The sequence below is a fragment of the Lineus longissimus genome, chromosome 5, assembly GCF_910592395.1.
Source record: "Lineus longissimus chromosome 5, tnLinLong1.2, whole genome shotgun sequence".
NCBI lineage: Eukaryota > Metazoa > Nemertea > Pilidiophora > Heteronemertea > Lineidae > Lineus > Lineus longissimus.
Window position 1 is genome coordinate 14424369 of NC_088312.1, and position 22684 is coordinate 14447052.

General features: G+C 38.3%; 1 protein-coding gene across 5 annotated transcripts in view; it reads right to left on the reverse strand.

The window, feature by feature from the left end:
• The window catches only part of LOC135488362 (CUGBP Elav-like family member 1), a 233844-nt gene that overhangs the window by 12790 nt on the left and 198370 nt on the right, over positions 1-22684 (reverse strand). For 2 of the 5 annotated variants that reach the window (XM_064772946.1, XM_064772947.1), the window contains exons 12-19: positions 22409-22456; positions 18816-18890; positions 15010-15117; positions 11622-11696; positions 9308-9508; positions 7750-7845; positions 6167-6325; positions 5036-5193 (exon numbers count right to left, since the gene is read on the reverse strand). In XM_064772946.1, the coding sequence (XP_064629016.1) occupies positions 5066-5193; positions 6167-6325; positions 7750-7845; positions 9308-9508; positions 11622-11696; positions 15010-15117; positions 18816-18890; positions 22409-22456 (890 nt within the window). In that variant the 3' untranslated portion in view covers positions 5036-5065. The remainder of the gene's footprint in view (positions 1-5035; positions 5194-6166; positions 6326-7749; positions 7846-9307; positions 9509-11621; positions 11697-15009; positions 15118-18815; positions 18891-22408; positions 22457-22684) is intronic. The other 3 variants (XM_064772945.1, XM_064772948.1, XM_064772949.1) reach the window with 3 other exon arrangements.

The window sequence follows — 22684 nt, forward strand, 5'->3', positions numbered from 1 at the left end:
CGGTAGCTGTCTTGACAAGGTCAGCGTGCTCATGACTTGGAAGTCATTGGTCACCCCATGTTGAGCTGACAACATTGTCAAGGGCCTCAGTGTGGACATCGAACCCTTGAACTGCCAAATATTGTTTTTAATCAAACCTTTTTCCGATAACCTGTTTCTAAAGGACTACAGCTTGAAACAGAGGAGAGTTAGATTCCTCGAAACTGCGATAGAAGCGATATATTACCAGCAGGCCATCTATCAGTAAGCAGTAGGCTTTCCAATTAAACTCAATGAACAATGCATAAGTGCTTCTCGCAATTTGGCGACGGTGGCAGTTAAAGGGTTAAACATGGCCTTGACATTAATGTTGAATGTGGCCTTGACAGTTAGTTTAAGCATGGCATTGACATTGACCTTAAACATGATTTTGACACTGTCTATGCGTGCTCTTGATTACAACCCACACAAATAATGTATTATTACAAACACAGTTGATCTCTCACTGAAACATAAAGTTGGATCAGTCACATTTTGAGAAACAGAACATTTCGAGATGTGAGGGCAGATTTCGTCTTCTTTCGGCATTAAAAAATAATTATCCTCTCTAAGTTGATAAATGACAAAATTCACACTAAAGTTCTTTCCCCTTAGGTAGGTCTGATATAAGGTAATCTTGTCATTGCTATGATGATATGCTTCCAAGTTATATTTGTACTTTTTCCCTTAGATGGACGTGATTTGTTCTTGAAACATGTCATTTTCTTTCCTTGATCAAAACAAACGTTTTTTGATAAAATCAAATCATTCCTATTACCGAATGGGCACTTTCATCAGACTAACTGTGTTCTCTTTGCCAAATGGTTTTAAACGAAAAATCTTATAAACTAAATGCATAATTGCTTAATGACTGCAGCTGGAAACTAAAGAAATAATTTAATGACGGCACCCAAGAGGAACTTATGAAGAGAGATAAGACCACATAAACAGCTGGATAAAGGTTTGAGCAAATTCTTCTCATGGTTTGGCATAATATAACTTATTTGGCCACAGTTACCAACATGACTGTGTCAACAACTAACATTGGGACTTCATAATTATAGTAATCAAAATAAACAGGTTTTTAAAAGTTAGTCTAGCATGATGGATAGAATGGTGAAGATTTCGAAAAGGAGCCATCAAGCAGGATGCTTTGGGTATTTTAAAAACTAAAGATTGGAAAACTAGTCCGAAGATGAAATCCTGTTTCACATATCTACAAAATGTTCAAGTTATTTACAGCACTATACCCTGTACCAGGAGGTTGGGAGACATGCAAACCAGAAACAAAAGCACATAAACAAAAGAGGAAGGGCTCACTCACTGTTATCTTTTGGACCAGATGCATATTTATCCACACTGAATTATGTCCCAGATTTGAGCAATAGTGTGTAAACGACGTCCGAGTAGATTGGGTTCAGAGCTATCAATTGTATTAATTCATAGCTGTTTATGAACAGAAACGACTCAAGAAATCGGAATCAAATCTACTTGGACATGGTATACGCATTATAAAGCAGGTTTTACAATCAGTACCAATGATTAAGTTCACAGTAAGAAGGTCTGTGATGTCTTGTGCTTATCTACTTCTGCAAAACATGTAAATAATCTTTCAGGTTCAGTGGTAGGAGAAATTAGGAATTTAAAAAAAATCATCAATGAAATAAATGTTAACTCTCCGAACTTCGTATTTTCGTAAGGCTTTCAAAAACTGCCTATTGTTCTGATTTGGGACATTATACAGTGCAATTGAGCTGTTTACAGCGAGTTTAGATTTTATTGGCCAGTGGCCAAATATACATTGTGCATACTAATGCATACGAGACCTAAGACCAATTAAATTTGAACTTGCCACAATTCATTTTTCATAAAGTTGGTGATGCAGATTCAGAATTCAAAAACCTTCATATTGTGTACATACACGGTACCTACAACAACAAAAGTCTTTTTTGTTGGGGTGTGGCCTTAACACTGGCCTGAAAGAGTTCATTCAGAATGATCATTTTGGATCACAGTGAGTGAAAAAAGAGGAGAATCTCTTATAAGCAAACAGGGGTTCAGTACAAAACAAAAAAATAAAACAAAATGAACATGTGTTACTAAGCAAGAGGTACCTCAAACCATGGCACAATACAGGGAAAATAAGCAACATAAAACGAGACACCGGGCCAATGACAGTGCGGACAATCAGTGTCTTATAAACCATTACAGCCGGAGGCAAGCAGTTCATCCTCACTGCCGGATTATCCTTGACAGGTTCAAAGCACGAACATCCTACTGGATGACGTATGATGTATGACCTGACTAAAACCGGCAATTCGCATTTTTTTTTAAGAACAAAAGGCCCACCAATCTTTATATGGGAGAAGCTGATCACCCAAACATTGTCTGAAGAGCAAATAATGAGCAAAATCAAAGCTCACACGCTCTGGAATCGACATCTAAATAAACACCAAGCAAGGATTTGTCTTGACAACGGGAAGGTGTAAAGTGCTGATGAAAATGCTGATGCGGCTCTCTGAGTTTGGTGAATAGACATTTCTTTGTTTTTTAATATTTTGCAATCAAATTGCTGTATATTTTACTCTAGAACCATTTAATGAGGTGGTAAAAAGGAAAAGAGAAAAAACTTATGTGAATGGGTGTTTTTGATCAAATAGTGGAGGGCATTTAAAAAAGTTTTCGAGGTGCGCCAATCAGCTTTTAGATTCTGCTGACAGGTCGCAATACTCACAGATTATCAACATATTTGTTCCAAATTTGATATTTCTGATAAGTCCAAGTCAAATTCTTTTACAAAAGAACTTTTTATTTGAATGACAATGACAATATCATCGAGTTTCAGGCAAATATAGTTGAACCTCTCTCAGGCCAAAATAGTTGGATTTTGTTGATCCAAGATGGCGGATATTCTATCAGAGTGAGATTAGAGTCGCCGCCAGCATTTTCATCAGCAGTTTACACCTTCCCCTTGACAATGTGGATACCTGCCTGACCAAGTAGAAAAGTTTGATTTCACAATGAATGTTAGAAAAAGGCAGTAGAAGGTATACTTGAGTTGAGATTCTAAAGCTCGGTCTTTTACATTTAACACCACCACTGAAGGCTGTCGGTAAATCCTCTAAAATATCAAATAACTATATGGACTAGATATATAAAATACTTCTAGATAAAAAAAACAACAACATACATAATATTCTGTGTCATTCTGAATTGATCAGGGCTGCACATGCCTTCTACATCTATGTTTGTGTGTTTGTAATTATGATCAATTTAGAGCGACACAGACCTTAGCACCATCCTCAGCACATTTTGATCTTAATAACACTTGAATTGGACAACAAATGAATAGTTCATTACTAGCGACAAAATGCATCACCACTGGTCAAATTCTGGCAAGCCTTAAAGACAACAATGACCTTGCATTACTGGTTTTCAACACTCTTTATGAACTAGGTCATTGCTTAATGTACTTTCAGTTATATCAATTACTCCCATCAAATATCGTAATTGGCCACTCCTGTCACAAAATATCTAATTACCTACATCAAATTAGTAGTTGTTCGATAACTTTTAGTACAATATATTCAATTTTGTCAATTTCTTTCGTCAAATATCTGATAAGTTTCCATTTCCTTTCATCAAATATCTGGTAATTGTTCAATTACTTTCACAAAGTACACTTAATGAAATTTGCAATCAGGATGGACAGTATTATGTTATATGACCAGTGGCTTCATTTTCAATCACCTGCTTTCATCAGGGACAACAATTGATACTTTGATACTTAACCACTTTTAACACAAAATACTTATATTTGCAGTGACACTTATGGAACAAGAAGGTCCTTAAATAATCATTCTTGGTTCGAAAACTCCCCAATAAAAGGACTAAGCAGGACAATAATATATAATTCAACAAGGACCCTGTATCACCACTCATTCAATGTCACAGGTGCCAATAGATAGGACATGAAAATTCCACATTAACGATATGAGGGGCACATAACATATTAACAACTAATAAGAATACTAAACCACAACTTTTGATTACGTTGCCAAAATGGCCAGATATAACTTTTAAACAACGCAGAATTAACCCTGCTTTCCAAATAACAATGACATTAAAACAATTTGAAAGTCAAATGTAGATTTATAAAGTTCAAATGTTCGTTGCCAGAGCACCTTGTAGGATAAGATCTCGGTGACTACAGATATAAACTCCAAACTGCTGTTGTTGTTTACCATACAGAATGGCCTGATCTGAAATTTAAGGTCATGTATACTTTGGGGTGAATTATTTGAAGATTGAAGATGCTGGCCTTAGGGAGCTTTTGAAGGGAGCTTTTAATAGGCCAGCATCTGTAAGTAGTTGGCCGATTTACACTGTTCGTAACGTCTACTGCAACTGCCAATGTGTCAGGAGACATAATTATATGCGTCTGCAGATTAAGACTGTAGCCTATTAGGTTTGCCTGGAATTTGCTAAGCCTCGAGAAACATTGTAGACTAAAAGCATTTGATCGTTACAGTTTCTCCAGCAGGAGTTGAACATACACTTTCAAATGAGGTTGAGGCATATACTTGTGGAACTCAAATGTGGATTCTCATCTGAAGCACCTTCTCCCTGGCTATCAGTATTCCAGAATCCCGCAACACTAAAACAATGGATGGATCCTGAATCCACGGTACAGGCCCATGTAACCTAGCTACCAGATGCACCTCAATAAATTTCATAAGAAACAGTCTTAAAAGCACTTTTCCAGTGTCTTGTTTTCCAGCTCAAATGAGCCTGTTATCTACACTGAGCTCCTGACACTGATTTGCTAGGGTGACTGTGAATCCTTTCAAATATGCAGAATCCAAAATGCCATCATATCATATTGAAAAGAAGCTGAAAGGATATCATTGTTCCATATGTATTGTTGCTCAATCAAAACCTGGTACCTTACTTGAAAGGAAACTAATCGATATTTTACATCAATTTGTCCTGAACCATCAAAGTGCCCATTACTTACCTTAATAAAAAACTTCAAAAGACTCCCATCCTAGTACGGCTTACTATCATTCTTGGGTCGTTTGAGTTGCACCTTTAACCTCTTGGTTCCTATTTGAAATCCGTTCATGCTTTGGATGGCTGTCTGGGCGGATAAAGGATTATCATAACTAACAAAACCTGCAAGACATAAACAATTAAATGTGTTTAATTCAAAGTGATCGATCAAAAGCAGCCATCACACTTATAGTACACAGGGAATGTATTCAAACATGCGCAAGCAGCAGGGACAATTATCAGTACTGGGACAACAATTGCACAAGTCCACTTCTGATAGTTTTGAGAAAGTCAAGAAAACTTCTTAAACTCCTATAAAAGGGTAAGCAATGGTTCAATATCGTAAACCATGTTAACCTGATCTTCTCCCTTTTGTTAGAATCATTCCCTTATAAAATATTGTACCCATTCATAGGAATAAGGGACCATAAAACAAACGGGGACAAAATATTGTGAACGAAAACTATTTGAAAGAGAACCAAAGAAACTTTAGAGCATAACTTCTCAAGGCTGCTGTAAAAATTCTGTTTTTCAAAATATATGACACTCTACGAGAAAACACAGCTTAAGTCTAGCTACATGTACATGTAGGTCCAACAGATAATGGTTACTTCAAAACAAGTAAATACAATGGTCAAAAGTGGTTCAAGAGGCACATTCAACATATCACAATAACTTGGGCAAAGAACACGTATTGTCACTGCCAGTTGACTTTTGCTGGGTTTTCTCAGCGAGGGTCACACATATTTAGCAAAATAATTACAAAACGTTCAAAGCCTAAATGCAAAAAGAGATACAGAGGCCAGACTGACTGAAAAATGCAAAATGAAACAAAAACACAAACAACCACATTCGCAATTGGCTGGTGGCCGGAGCTCTCTGAAGATTGATAGCCTGACCAATTATTTCTTTTGAACATGAGATGAGGGTGCTGAAGATGCATATTACCGAACATACAAGAGCAAGTTGATGTACTTTGTCACCGTTATTGAGCTGGTTGAGCCATGACTTTTAACGCATAGGTCTATTACATGTATATTAGGCATTCCCTCAACAGGCTTAATTGCATCGACACAGTATTTTTCATATTACTTACCAAAACACTTGCTGAGCTTTGTCTGTTTATCAATAAACACCTTGGCTGAGATTACATTGCCAAATGGCACAAACGTTGACATGAGATCATAGTCGCTGAATTCTTGTGGTAGGTGATAAATAAAAAGATTGGCTCCGTCCGGCCCTGAAAGAAACGCACCTGAGATAAATTAATGTGACAGTGTCTGTCACTTGGTACAAGAACAACATGGTGTCATACATGGCATGGAGAACAATACAAGTGAAGCAGAAGAACAACATGGTGTCATTCATAGAATTGAGAGTGAAGCCAAAGAACAACATGGTGTTATTCATAGAATGGAGAATGAAACCGAAGAACAACATGGTGTTATTCATAAATTGGAGAATGAAGCCGAAGAACAACATGGTGTTATTCATAGAATGGAGAATGAAGCCGAAGAACAACATGGTGTTATTCAAAGAATGGAGAACTGTACAACTGAAGCAGAGGCACAACATTGTATCATTCCCAGAACAAAAAAGAAGAACAGAAGAACAACATGGTGCCATTCATAGAATAGAGAACAATATAAATGGAGCAGAAGAACAACAACATGGTGTCATTCATGGCATGGTGAGCATTTAAAGTGAAGCAAAAGTTACATGTACAGTATGATGCTAACACAAACACTTATCCAGTTGGCTTGAACACTGCAAACAAGTGTACTAGGCTCTACACCCAAAAAGAAGAGTCCATTGATTGTATTCTTTGCGCATGTGAGAAGATCTAAATTTGTCAATTTGAATTTAGTCTAGAGGACTTTCCAATGATTGAGACAGTTGCGAATAGGCAATGAACTACTACAAATGGTTGGCAGCTTTGCCAAAGCAGAGTTAAAAACAACAGCTTGACAACGAATCAATAGTCCAAGATACAAAACATAAGGAATTTATGGGGAATTTTATAGCCAATGGGAAAAGAATCTCGGGGAAATTTTCCAACAAAAAGAACAATAATAGCCCAAAAACAAGATAGAACAACACTGCATGACACAGTATAAGTCCTCAAACATGTATTATTATTCAAATATTTTTATCCAATTTCCAATTTGTTCGTTTTTTTAGTCATACGAAAAGTGCATGCACTCAAGACAGAAATACTCTATTGGGACAAATAACTTGGGACGATGTTGTCTGGTCAATTTTCCCGCCAATGACTTTGAAGTATGCCTTTGTCTCCAGTAAACATGGTTATTGAACATCATAGGCCAATCGTTCAAGTTAATTTTGAAGATGTAGTATCTGAAAATCTCCCTTCTGACCTGCTTCTTAATGCAAAAAATGACTAGGTTTTTGTTCAGCATCCTTAATTTGCAAGATCAGGAAACCAATGCATGTGAACTGCGAAACACTGATAGCCTCGAAGACATACTCTAACGATTTCACACAAACTCATTTTTAACTGAACGGGTGGAATTTTTTAAAAAAGATCATATCATTTTTGACCATTTTGTTTTAGGCAGTTTGAGTGCAGACTCCAAGATTAGGAATGAATTAGCCAAAGTTCCCCAATTCACAGCATCACAGTGCTAGATTTAGCTTGCCTTCATCAACACTACTAACCTTCTGTTTGCTTCCCTGCCGGTGACTCGCCTAATATTTTTTGTTGCTGCATTTGAGCCGATGTCTGTGCTGACAGTGAGGCATTCGGAAATGCTGCTGAAAAGAACATCAGAAATATAAATTGAGGAAGTTTTGAGACAAGACGAAACATTTAGCACCTGCTCTTTGAAAATGATATCCCTACAAGATGAACGAGATCATTTGGAAATGTAACATAGGGAATATTACATTTATTTTAATCGCTTTTCCTGACAAGTTCTCATACTAAAATTACCATTTTTATAGCTACTAATGCACAATCAGAAAGAACAGGGCCAGGTTAAAACTTCCAGCTTCAAGCTTCAAGGTTAAACTTCACCAGCAGGTCCATCTGTTCAGAATCCAATAGGCTCTTTCACCCCATCCCCCTTCCCACAGGTGAATCTAGCACGTGTGGTGAAGGGGGGGTCAGTTTTTCTTCTCAATATCAAAAAAAAATTCATCAAAATTCAAAGAAATACATAACAGAAAACCGCAGGGAAATTGCCTTTCAAGCTAGAATGCTGTAGGGGAGACATCTAGCAGTCTGGCATACACATCAAGTTCCCAAACAGATGATTCCCAAACAGATGAAAAGGTAAAAGCATGGGGTCTATATTTGATTCATTTCCTAGCACTCTGGCATTATACATGATAAGAGACATCAGACAAACTATTGACCATTCAGTTGCTCATTATCAAAACTAGTACATGTTTAGTTGATCTGTTTTGTCCTGAGAAAGAGACTGAATACTACATCTCAAACAATCTCAGGTTTAGTCACACATTAATTGTCAAATAAACTCGAAAACTACAGATTAAAGCCTTATTTGACTGTTCAAACAGTGTTAGCACCAGCACTTGCATCTCTGAGAGCCAGGGTTAAAGATACTCACTGGTTCACAGGAGCATGAAGAGCAAAGCACCGGCCCAACTGACAATATACTCATCAAAGAATAGAAGGTATTATATACACTTCAACACACTCGATACTGATGCATCTCAAAAGATATTTTTCAAACCCAGAGCAGGGTACAATTGGTTAATCTTACCTTTTAATATCCCATACAATTTTAGTCAAAGTAGAGTCCATTAAAACAATTGAAAGTTTGATTGAGACTAAAAAGTGACCTGTACCAGATGGTTAGCATGGCCATGCTGTAATGTGTACAGTGGTAGGAAGCAATGTAATAACGCTCACATTTATGCATGTGCGGACCATCAAAAACAAAGGTCTGTGTAAGGTCTCTCATCACACTTTTCATTGATACATTGGGTTAAAACTGTGGAATATCAAACGATCAAACAAACTCTCTGTACCCTTCTAAGTTTAGAAAAATATCTTTTGGGGTGAATTAGTATTATGTAGACAAACTTGAATGTGTCGAAGTGGAATATCTTCTCTTCATTGATGATTGTGATCAGTTTGGCTGGCGTTTTGATTTTAATGTGTTTGTGAATGGTTCCAAGGTATAAGCATGCAAATATCAGTGTGTAACATGGCTTGTACAACCATCGGAGAGAGTAAATTATAAATTACCTTGATTCAATGAACTGTACAAACCTGTGTACGGCTGCATGCCCGAGTAGAGTGCCTCCATGCTCGCATTCTGATTGGCCATGTTATTGTGGTTGCCTAGTCCGTTTAGGCCAGATGACGTCAGATTTAGGCTATTGGTTGAACCATTCATCCCTGCAGCACCAGTCAGTGAACTTGTGGTATTTGTGGCAGCAAGGGAGCCTAGAGAGAGAAATGTATGTGTTAATAGTTTGCCCTCATTTGAGATGTTAAGATGCTCCATTACAAATACAGTCAATAAAGTTAAGGCACCTATTAGTAACAATTTTGACCAGTTTTATTGAGACTAAAACCTGACCTGTACCAGAATGTCAGCATGGCCATGGTCCAATTTGCACCAAGTGCACCAAAACAATTCATAACTCTGCCACCATGATGAACTGTTGTCAGTTGACTATATTGAATTGTAGATTCACCATGGTGACAGAAGACACACATTTCTCTATGTGGTGTTGCCAGCTGATATGTTGAGCCTTCTTGATGGTCCTTCCAACCCAAATGTTTATGTACACCTTCTGATAAACTCATTGCTAAAACTTGCTAATAGAATTTGCTAAAGCAAAACGTTTTCGACTATTCCTGACACATCCCCACTCTCATGGTGAAACATAACAATATCATTACGAGTGTTTGAAACCCTTACAATCATGAATAGCCAACAACTATAAACCATACACGAGTAAGAACAACAAGCCTGTAAACCATACACTAGTAAGAGCCAACAGTAATTTTTTTTCCCTAATTCTTATTTCATTTCAGTACAAACACATAACAATCAAACATTAAGGAAGAGAATCAATAATCAAACGGAAACAACAAATCACTGTTGTCATTATAAAACCGACCATCCTTTCAGTTCAATTGGTTTATTAAAAGGGAATGAAGGAGAAGCTATCACCATCTGGAAGCCAAACCTTCACTTAATGCATGCACAGTAATCATCACTGATGAAGCAGTACGGATTTACTGTGAGAGCTTTGGTTAACTTTTAGATATTTTACGCCACCAAAAAGGCTATTTAAAAAAAACCTATTAATTTCCAATTTCAACTTTTATTGCATAGATGAATTTTCAAAGGAAAAGCTGACAGATTCTTTGTTTATATAACCTCTGATGCATCTACAAACTGCTGCAATCGACCTGATTACTACAAAGAAGAAACAGTTAGCAGTAGATAAGTACTGTACTCCTTCTTAATCCTTTTGCCATCGGGCATTTTGGCCACCAATAAGCCAGAAGAACCTCGCCTTAAGGACCCACCAATCATATTTTGGCTTCCCATCCATACTCCATAAAAGTAAAAGGGTAAAAGTATAAAGCAAACAACAGGGCTCTACCCTTAACACGTTACACTGGCAACAGAACCAACAGAGGTCTGAACACAACAGTATAAACAAAGAAGAAGGGTTCACACTTTTTAGAATATGCAAAAAAGGTCATTTTACAATCGAACTGCATGTCACAGCTCAAGCACTGGACTCTATTAATGACTACGATACCATTTCTGTAGTAAGAATTAACTCGTCAGTCAAAATTTTCAACTGAAGGTCTTCCAAAAGCAGAGGATCTTTCTACAGAGTTGCCTATGGTTCATTTCACAGAAAAATCCCACTGCGAGCAAAAACAGACTGGCAAAGGTTGTCGGTGTTTCCCATTCAATGGTTCATTCTTGGTTTGGCTTTGCCCAATTTGGCGAAGTAAGTAATTTTAGACACCTTCCTGAGCAAAATCACCAAAAATCTTTTCTTTCATGAAATGGGTAACCTGACATTGCTCTACCCAGTATGTTGCCAAACCTGTACCCAAGGTTGGGATATCAACATTCAATTGAAACTTTTAAGTTTTTCTAGGGTCAGGATTCGACACTAATTAACAAGTAATTCAAAATAAAGTTGCCAGGGGGCAGTGACTACTGGAGAAGTCGTGACTTTGGGAAACAAATGATTCATTGCCCAGGTAAAAAATTAAGATATGATTCTTTGTTAAGATCTTATTTAAGACTCTCATGAGTCTTATCCAAAAATTTCCGTTGATGTCCATTGCAGAGATAGACAAAACTGTCCAAAATCATTTACGTTTCTAAGTCTATCACACAATAAACTTTACTTCTAATCTGCTAAGATAATTGTTATAAAATGGGCTGGGAATTTCGAAACCCAAACAGTGGATTATGACACACGTGCAGTGTATAATAAACAACAACAAAGTATAGGTCCAGGCAAACTTCACACAAGGTCAAAGTCATCAAATACAGGAGGCAACAACATAGATGTACCTGAACCACTGAGATTTTGTAATTTTCCAGTTTCACTATGCTCACCAAAAGCTCCTGATTTTCCTAATAATGAGGCTTAAAAACAAAGACAGCAAAATAGATAAGAAGTGTCCAATATTGCCAAAAGGGGGAAAATGCCTCCTGGATCCTGCAATAATATGGTACAATTGGGGTTCTTCTGAGAGTTTTGTAGTCCACATTTCAGAAAAAAGATATCAACTAATAATAGATAAAAGAGGTTAAAGACAAATTTCAAACTCGAATGTCTGAACTACAGTCATTTGGTGATGTCTTCAATTCAACTGAATTAAAGAGCATTTTCATACCGAAGAACGGCATCTATATCCACAGGAAAAGTTCTAATATGGAGCTATGCATCAGCCAGTAAAAATGATGTCCTATTCTTCTTCGTAGGCCGCTGGTCCAACTTGAAATATGACCCATTATTTCTGACTCATGAACCATTTACAACTTTGGATATTCTTTCAGACACACAAAAATGTGTTGATCATATGAAAATAGTACTACTATTTAGTTTACTTGATTTTGTCACCAGATCATGACTGTATTTTGAAACAGAGTCATGAAAGTGAGTTAAAGACAGAGTTGGAAATTATTAGTAACCTCCGCTGCTCCTGATCAATCACGGACAAGGACAGCTGTGGAGAGTAAACATTTGAAGCGCTTGACATTCCCATGATTCCCTGATCTGTCTTTGACAAATAAGGTAAACTGGCCAAATTTTTGTGATTTCAAATTTCTAAAAATATGATATTTAAAAAGAATTACAACTTTTATTTTGGTGGATAATGAATTTCCTCAAAGTTTTTCCAATCAAAAATATATTTTGGCAATTTTTGTTTCACTGATCGTCTTAAATAAATTGCCTGCAAAAAATTAGCTGTTATTAATACACATACATGTAGCATTGAGCATTGAGCATTGAAACAAGAATCTAGCAGTTAAAAGCAAAAATAAAACTTGTCTGTCTGCCGTGTGTTCGGTGTGCTCTACACGAAGGTGTTATATTTTTTCAAACCATGAAAGCAGAGGCATGCGGGACCAGATAGGTGACCCAACACCATTTTAAGCAAGAATCACTTGGATTAGATGGTATTGCCATGCAAAATGTGCCACATGACCTTCTCGTGGGATCAACTGCAGCGTCGCCTCATGTTAAAATATCACACTTTCGAGATGATTCAACTTCCGCGATGCAAACGTAATGTAATGGTGGATTAAGACATTACAGTGTGTCTGACCTTATCTTAGGATAATACATGAAGTAATGTTTCCTGGCAAACGTAATGGTGGATTGTGACATAACAGTGTGTCTGACCTCATCTTGGGATAATATGTGAAGTAATGTTTCCTGGCAAACGTAATGGTGGATTGTGACATTACAGTGTGTCTGATCTCATCTGGTGATACATGAAGTAATGTTTCCTGGTTTAGGATTGAGTCAGAAGTGTGATATTTCCTCAAGAGTGTGGTGCTGCGGTTGAAAATGGCAAGTTGCATAGAACGCTAGGTAGAACGCAAGGCCGATATCATGCTTTCTTCAGAATTTAGTTTCATAACAGACTTTGGTGACTCTGTGGGATCGGACTCCTTCCAAAGCCCTCCGTTAAATGAGTATCCCCAGTTTTTTTAGCTTTCTGTCATTTATTCACGCTTTTACCATTGGTCTTTGTAGCCAAACTTAAGAACTTTATAGAATATAACTCCTCCTCTCAGCCAAGAGAAATATGGTCGAAAAAAACTGTCAATAATTTGATTCTTCTAGAGGATATAAAGGGCAATCAATGTGTAACATTCGTTCAGAATAAGGATAAGATTCAGAATAGCATTAGACAGGTAGGAGGGACAGGAAAACACACAAAAAATATAACTAAAACACATAACAGGTCTGGAGAGACATATAAATTGTAACTCCTGGGTTAGAATTCATAGGTGTCCACTCAGATGAAAGAATCCGAGGTTCACACATAATTGGATGGAGGCCATTCACAGATATTTTTCATAATCAGATATCTTGTAACTCTGTACTGTTCACCTAGCTAGACAGGCAAAAATCCTCAATGGGCCAATCGTAGGCCGACATAGCTACTTTGTCCTCCACACAAGCCGACCAGCTTATTTTCGACTCGCCTGGCTAAGCATTTAGCATTTGGGATTCACACAGACAATTGGATGTTGGGGAGTTACATATTTATTTTTGGTAATCAGAAGTCTTATTTCTCCCTCTGCTCTTTTCAAGACAGGCAAAAATCCTCAATGGGCTGATCATAGTCTGACAGAGCTACTGTCCCCTCCACACAGACCAACCAACTTACTACTGTACAACACATCTTGCTCAGCATTTAGCTTCAAAAGCAGGTTACTCTACAAGTGCAATCGACCTTTCAACAATTTTTCAATTTGCTTGATCTATGGCCTATGACTGTGTAAAACCAGCTAGGATTAAGCAAGATATGGTATACATTTTGACACGCGAAAGTACTCAGATGATTATCAAAAACTGGCACAGCTAGGTTGATCAAGGAGTTGTATTGTTTCTCACGCTGGCAATTCAGCCTACGATCATTGAAAATACAAGGAGCTTAATCGGACTACGATCAGCAGATTGAAGATTTTAGCCAGACTTCCAATCAGGGTGGATAGAACAATTAATCAGCAATCAAGTGATAAAGGCATTCAACAAGATATACAGAAAGGTGCAAACCTGTGCTGGTTGACAAGGTGTTTGTCCCTGCAACAAATAAATTACACCAAGTTTCAAATTTTGAGAGCTGAACAGCTCATAAGAATAACCCTCCCTAGGTAAGTATTTCATCCAACTAATTTTATCTCAAGTACAGTCCCAGTCACAATTAACGTACACATAGTTTCACATAAAGCTGCACTCAACCTATGATCTGGTGCCACAAAAGCTGCATGGAGCTTTTACACTGGTTGTGATGCGTCACAAATAAACAACGCTGACTTGCTACCTCACTATTTGGTGGCCAGCATGGGTGTACTCAAGACTTCACAAAAGGTAGACAATTGTAAAATAAACAACCAACAACCAGTCTGTCCTGTCGAGCTTAGAGCAATGCGCCTGGTATTGTTGTGACGGGTGACTAAACTTTTTATTTAATAACTGATGTGCAACACACTCTGCAAAAAGTGATTGTTGTTTCAGCAGTCATGCTTGCTTGCAACAAAAAATATCTCCCTTGCAGTGATCAACGCAGGTGTCTGTGACAAGAATCAGTTTTTGCTGCAACCTACAAATAACAATCCCGGCGTCAGCACAGGTTGCAGCAACAATAATCTCTCATTTGTGGGCCACTATAAGAGGTGTGATGCTTCTGATCATTATTATCCAAGATGACCTACTTACCTGTAGTAGTTAATCCTGCTAACCCTGACGCATTTGGACTGGCTGCACCGGACGCAGCAAGCTGATTGAGTAGTTGGAGGTTCTGCACGCTCATAGCCTGGAGGGCTGCTGGAAAAGAAGGAGAAATCGGTCAACAACTGATAAGACAAAAAGGTACAAGGGTTTAGACATCAAATTTGAAAATCATGGGATCATTTTTGTCTAAATATTAGGCATGGTAGATGGCTCGCAAAAATAACGTCGGCCATTTTGCTATCACCTTTTCCACAGGCTATCTGTTCAATGGGCTATCTGAAGTTTTTCATGTCTTTGTCCATGATATTTACTTTTGTAGCCAGTTGAATTTGTTAAACTCTCTGGAAACTACTTAGCCGATTAAAGGGCACCTGTAAAAAAGGCATCTACAGTGGAACCTCCCTTAGCGGACACCTCTCTATTGAGGACACTAGTTTTAGTCCAAATTGGTTGTTTCCATTCAATGTAACCTCTCTAATCAGGACACCTCTCTATCAAGGACAGCCTTGTCAGTCCCAAGGGTGTCCTTTCTAGAGAGGTTCTACTGTATTTCATGTAATCGCCCTACGTGAAACAGATGCACCCAAACCGACTAAAAAGCATCCACACAGTATTTGGTAAGGCATAATGATACGTCTTGTAGATATGGCAGCATGCAGTGTTCAAGATGATGAAATCCCTTCAAAGCAAAATTGAGTGCAAGTTCATCTCTGCCCTTCGGAGTTGCGCAGCCCCAGAATCACCCGTTGTTTCCCCGGTTTTTCAATTGATTTTATTGCCAAGTAGAAGTGAACAGGAAGACGTTCCAGCCTTGCTTTGATGGTAAAGTATCAGTTCAATTTGTTGTATAGCACTTTTTCAATGACAGGTTCTTGCTCAAAGAGTTTTTCACTCCAGAGTCTTCTGGAAGATGTTAAGGAGAAGGGACTAATCATACTTTTTGAACAGTAATGAACACATAACTATTGTATAGGGTGACTCAAAACAATATATTCCTTTTTCACAATTTCATTAGGTTAACATTTCATCCCAAAACATGGAAAGTTATCTTACTCCATGGAAGATAAAAAGTTACCCCTTTCAGAGTGGAATGATGGAGATGTTTGTTAGAGCTAACATACCAAAATTTCGGGACACCCTGTACTGGGAAGTGATAACTGTTTACAGAAAAACCGTTTTGCTGCAGAAAACCTGCATAGTGTGTCTTGCACATGTTTCAATGTATTTTCCACAGAAAAAGGGATAATATACATGTAATAAACAGGTGTAATACAGTCCAAATCACAATTGTCAATTCGCGTCATTGGTGCATCATTGATGTGCTACCTAGCGCATAGGTCGCACGTAATTCACGCAAAACAGAGAGAGAGAGAGATATGCGTGTCCTTACTGCGCAACTTTGCATGTAACTTCCACGTACGTTGCGTCACTGACACAAAGCAAGACAGAGGTCAATAATTGTGATTTGGACAGTAGCATGCAGCAACGGTGAATCTCACTGTAGACAATTGAACTGAAAAACAAAAGAAATTGGTGCAGTTAGCTCTAACAGTGGTTTTTCCAAAGTAAACTTTAGTTCTCGCTCCAGAGAGATTACTTCTGGTTCACAAGTTCCTTCACTGCATGATTCATTACACAACATGCAATGTCAACTCCTTCCTACAAGCTAACTTTCTTTCTCCAAGGCTGACATCAAAGTGACTTGTCAGTTCACTGATATTTTCCCAAAAAAAACCCAAGCCTCATTTTGATTGACACAAAAAGTGGCAGTAAATTCTTCAGTCAGGCCTCATCCATTGACCATTCTCACAAGGAGTGTACTGAGATATTGACAAGCTTTAGGGGTTAAAATGACAAGATTTTATTCATTTTTTGACTATCAATTCTCCTCAATGAACATCCGTCCTAATTCAGTTTCTACAAATCAGAAAATAAAGAGTACTGACCAAGAATACTGGACCAACTTTAACACCTTCACTGTTTTTAATTGTCTGATCAAGACGTACTGTGAAAGGGCAGTATACTCTTCATGAAGAACCGTCCTTCCCTCTCCCCCAATTAAAATTTCACCCCCAGCTCACCAACAGGGGGCCCATTGCTCTGGCTCCTGGCAAGCCCATCAGATGGAGTTTGTTTCGTTCCCCTAAAGAGACAAAGATACAGTTGATGGGACCCCCTGTTTGATGATACAGCTCTACACCAAGTCACCAAACATTTGAACATAAAAGGCACAGATATTCACTGTTTGGCATTCAAGGTGATAAGAAATTTTTTTACGTCCCGCAAGAACTTCTTGCCCGCCAAAAACTAATTGTCCAACAAGAAGTACTTTCATGTAAATAGTGCCATGTGATAAAACTTGATGTGTGGCTGGGTGTACAAAATATACAAAAAAAAAATATTTGTGCACTGGCTGTGTATAAATACATGCTACAAATTTCTTTGTGGCTTGGAATTGAAACTTATGATTTTTCTTCAAAATAACAACTAAAACCAGATCTTAAGTATAACGAACATGTTGCCAGGGCCTCTAAAGATCCCTGCAACCTGCAAAAATTATTGGGCTTGAAATCGATGAAACACTCTCTCATTTGTGGGTAAAACAGGTAATCGCTGGGTTTATCACAGGTCGCAGTGATCACCCATTTTCATCGCAGGTAGCTGCACCCACAAAGAAGGGATTTTGGTCAAATGTGATCACGATCACAAGTTGCAGAGGAAAAAAATTCTCAAAAGCGAGACGCTCGAATGAATGCTCGCTGGAGCAAGGAATATGGCTGTCGGTGAACTTTCTTTCAGGCATTTCATTCAATTTGAATCAAGCTACATGTAGAATGACTTCATATGATTTTTATCAATAAAGTTAAAGATTGGTTTTGTTAACAATTAATGCATATCCAAGAGATCAAACAATTCATACTAGACCATGTCCTGAACTTGAAGGCATAACAGCAAATGTGGTAGCTGTAGTTCAACAAGGTTTGATGAGTATGTCGGACTTCAAAATTTAATATGGAGGATGTAATTATTTCAAGTTGGCATATTTTCCCTAAATTCATGGTACATTGTACAGGATAAAAGTAACAAAAAATGACCTCAAAAAGCATTCAAATACGAAGATGGCCAGGCCAAGAAAGTGCATGACTACTTAAAATTTCTAGGTGGGTGAAAAAGGAATGTGCCACTATTGTTCACAACAGGCAAAGGACAACAACAATGACCAGAGATACTGTGGTTAAGCCCAACCCAAATGAGCAAAAAATATAAACATCAGGTGGATGCCTAGAAAAATAACGCAAGAAAAGGTCTGACAGGATCTGACAGGATAGATGGCACAGAAAGCAACAGAAATGTGTGGCAGATAGCACGAGGGCATGGCTGATGGCCACACTTAACTGACGGAATCAGAGGAATGAACGGATTACTGTGGAAAATGATGAAACTTCACTGAAAACAGTTGCCAAAATGTTTTCGAGTAAAATGAGGAAGGAGATGCGGGAGATAATTCAAGGTTTCTGTGAGGATGAAAGAGCCACATGAGGGCACTATGTTGTTGACAATACTTGCTGACACTTCCAAGGCAGTCAGGAGATGCCCTCTATACAGGAACTCTTTAATTATCAAAAGTGTTGGCCTACATTATTCCCCCCCCCCCCCGAGAACATTTTCGTGACTGTTTAGGGGTAATCATATCATTTTCCATGACATTCCATTATTCCATTGATTCCATCAATTTACTGTGGTAATGGCTGTGAGGGAGAAGCAAGGACAGCAGGCAGCCAAGCACCCACCTGGATTATTGGCAAGGTTTGCTAAGACTGCTAGACCCTGTAGGTGCTGAAGGTTCTGAAGATTGTTGAGATCACCTAAAAAAGAGAAAGAGCTTGGCTACCAATAGAGGTCACCGGTGACAACAACACTACCATAGTAATAGAGACACACTTGGTTGTGATGGCAACATTTCAACAAATACAATAGCAAAATGTTTGAATATCATTTTGAGACAACAAGAGAAGGAAATTATACCATTTTCCCACAAATGAGACAAATAGGATAGATCACTGGGACAAAAAAAACAGCCACAACCGACAACCATGATAAAAAAATAGAGCAGAAAGATGAAAGGGGAAGGAGACAGCATGTAAAAGTTAACATAGGTTTTGCCTGTCAAGATAGGCCTCACAGGGGAAACGGAGCACCCTTTTAGAGTATTGAGACAACTATATTAGTGAATATTCATGATGTTGGAGGAAGCAGCTTTTAAAAAGTGGCCAAGTTTTCTGGATGTGTGGGTACTTTTGGAATTGTGATAAAAAGATAGATATGGGAGTGTATCTTCAAATCAACATATGAGGGGTTCAGGCGCAAAACCCAGTAAGTCCACAATACCCCTATTGTTTTAAAACAAGACTTTTTGTTTGGGAGTAGGTTCATTGGTTACTGGTTTAACTCTCATTGTAATCAAATAGTTATTGGGTGGTAAACAAAAGGCCAGAATTTCAAAAATTAACCTTTATTATGAAAACTAGTTATTAAGCAATTTTGATTGATATTGGCTGCAAAACTCTGTAAGTCCAAATGCGTTATTTTTGCATAATTCAGTAAGTCCAAAAAATCTGTGTTTGCAAAACCTGGCAAGTCCATCACTGGAAAAATATGCATGAAAATGTAAGCAATGTACTCAAATTGGATTAATAAAAGAGCAAATTCATGTCTGTGAATAGTTTTGAATGTTGGTGTTGTTTGCCAGGGGTCTATAGACCAGAAACTACCGAACCGACTGTCCCTCACTTGGGAGGCCAAAGCCATCCTGCTGTGATAAGTGAATGAAATCAGTACTGGGTACCTCAGAAAATTTCTGCACAATTCAATTCAATGCCTTCCCATAAAGCCAAACTTTTAAAATCCAATTTATTCATCTTAATTTTGCGTAAATTCAGCAGAAATTGACAAAAAAAACGCTATTCTACAGCGAAAGCCTTGCGAACGAAGGCGCCGCCATTTTGTGCGTCATGTGACCTGCAGTTCATCAGTGATTGGCTTTCAGGGACTTACGTGTTTCTGCACCAATATGGTGGTGGCGTTTACTGGGTTTTGTAAACAAACTGGGTTTAAGGTAGGCATTTACGGTGGGACTTAAGGGATTTTGCAACAATATGATTTGACTAACGTCATCTACATGCCAAAAGCTGTACATTGGTACAGCTATCTCATTTTTCATAGGAATGGCGTTTACGGGGTTTTGCGCCTGAACCCCTCATATATAGTCTAGTGAAATATAATGTGAGTGAATGTTCTCAATTGTGTTCTAAGTTCTAAATGAAAAGAAATATTGGCTAAACTCTCAGAGATGTTGGCAACACATCAGATTTCACTCAAGTTATGTGTGATGAAAAATATCCTGGCAATACTCTAGCCCTCACTTGCCAGTGCTAGTACAGTGGCACCTCCCTTTAGTGGACACCCTTCCAATAAGGACATCCTCTCTATTATGGACATTAATTTGGTCCCAAATTGGTTGCTGATCAAGTTGATCTCACTAACAGTAACTGTCAGAGGGTTTCCTTAATAGAGAGGTTCTACTGTATAGTCAGCAGTCAATTGTATATGAATAAATGCCAACATTTGCAATAACACTGTGTGCATTGGGTTTAAGCTGGTCGAGATGTGTTTTCACCACAATGTATATTACACTCCAGGTAAAAACAGACCTAATGCAGGCTTAAACCTATGCACAAAGTAAATGTATGACATGATGTTACTAACTTGGCTGAAATAGAAAAGCCACTCACAAGTGCGACTGAACTGCTGGAAAAGAAGGCTTATCCAAGCTATAGTCACAACAAATGCATAAAGTGAAGAACAAGTGATGGAGGCATAATTTGAATTTTTGACCTTGACATTGAGACCAAAAGAGTTCCTTATTCAGGACCAGAAAAATGGCCAGAAATTGCCAAGTCTGGCAATAATTGGTCCAAAATGCAAATCATGCCTCAAATTAGACCCCGCACCAAGGTATGATATGATTCTTGCTGGAAATTTTTCAACCCTTACAAATACTTTTTACCGAAGTTGGCAACAAAGAATATTTTTGAGTAACCATCCTAATTTCAGCACTATGGCCACAAGTAATATGACAAGATAATTTCATAACAGTGGGAGTAAGTTGTTGAGAGCCACAACAAACCAGCAGAAACAAAAAGAACGCGAGTGGTTGTTTACCATGTGTTTTTTTCTTTGTTTTTAGGTCTGTTTTGGCTCTGAACGGCCACCTCCCACTGGGATGATCTCAACTATTACTGCAGGATGTAACCTTACGCTCTTGACATCGATGTGATTTTTATGGATCGCGTAATGAAGTGTCATGACAAGGATAGGAGGGCTATTTATTGCAAGAAAGGACCACATGCCTAAATTAACAGCAAGAATCTTATCCGCAGCTAAGTCTAAAGAATGGCCATATCATTTACACCATTAGTTGATATTTTCAAAGGTATTAGTCACTACTTACGCCCCCCCCCCCCTCTCAGTTGTCGTGCCAATGATCACTAAGTGGCCTGAGAGGCAGCTTATCACCATTAAAGCTGGATAGATTCTTGATCTTCTTTACAGAATGGCCCACTGGAAATGCTAGTGTACTTTTTCCTCTACAGAGGCAGAGCACTAGTCACAAATTCTGGAAAATATTATCGCTGGCAATGCCTCTAGGGCAAGTGAGAGGGATGTTCACTAGTTTGACAAGTGACGGATAACTACAAAAATCGAACAACTGAACTAGCATAATGTACTGTAGCCGTAGTCAGGACTTCTGAAGTTGATAATCTGACCTGATTTTATCCTCCAGCCTTAAGCAATCAAGTCAAGCTTTACTGACCATATGAATAATATCATTTATCAGTGCCAGCATGCTGGAATAGGCATCTTGTCAGGTGCTGCACTCTTACGGAGGAATGTACATGAAGTCAATTGTTTCTACCAGATGATGCACTCTTATGGGGGAACAGTCAATTGTTTCCATCAGGTGCTGTTTCTATCAGATGATGCACTTTTATGGGGGAATACAAATGTAGTCCATTGTTTCTATCAGATGATGCACTCTTATGGGGGATAGTCAATTATTTCTATAAGATGGTGCACTCTTTTAGGGGGATTATATACAGTCAAATGTTTCTATCAGGTGATGCAGTCTTACAGGGAAATATACACGTTGTCAAATTGTCTATCAGGAGACGTCGTCTTACAGGTGAATATGTAGTCATCTATTTAAAAAGGCAACTGTTTCTATCAGGTGCCATCAGGTGATGCACTCTAATGGGGGAAGAAAGTCAAATAGGCCAATGGTGTAAATGATATAGTCTTGAGAGTAGTGAGAACAATAACTTACATGCATGCACATAGTCGGATGGCTGTGGGGAAGAGAGTCCACTTGAGACTGGAACAAAGAGAACCACACATGAAACACACCCCAGCAGAACAATCACGGGCCTGCATCGTCGAGATAGCTCTTTCCTTTGAAACTGTGCTCGAAATTTAGGCTCTTGACTTTTGACTAAGGGCCTTCTAGGTTGAACACTTTTGCATTACTACATGTAAATCTGAATTTGTTCTTCAATTTGGAGCTAAGTCTTTGTAATAATGGTGTCATAATCTGTCACTAAGA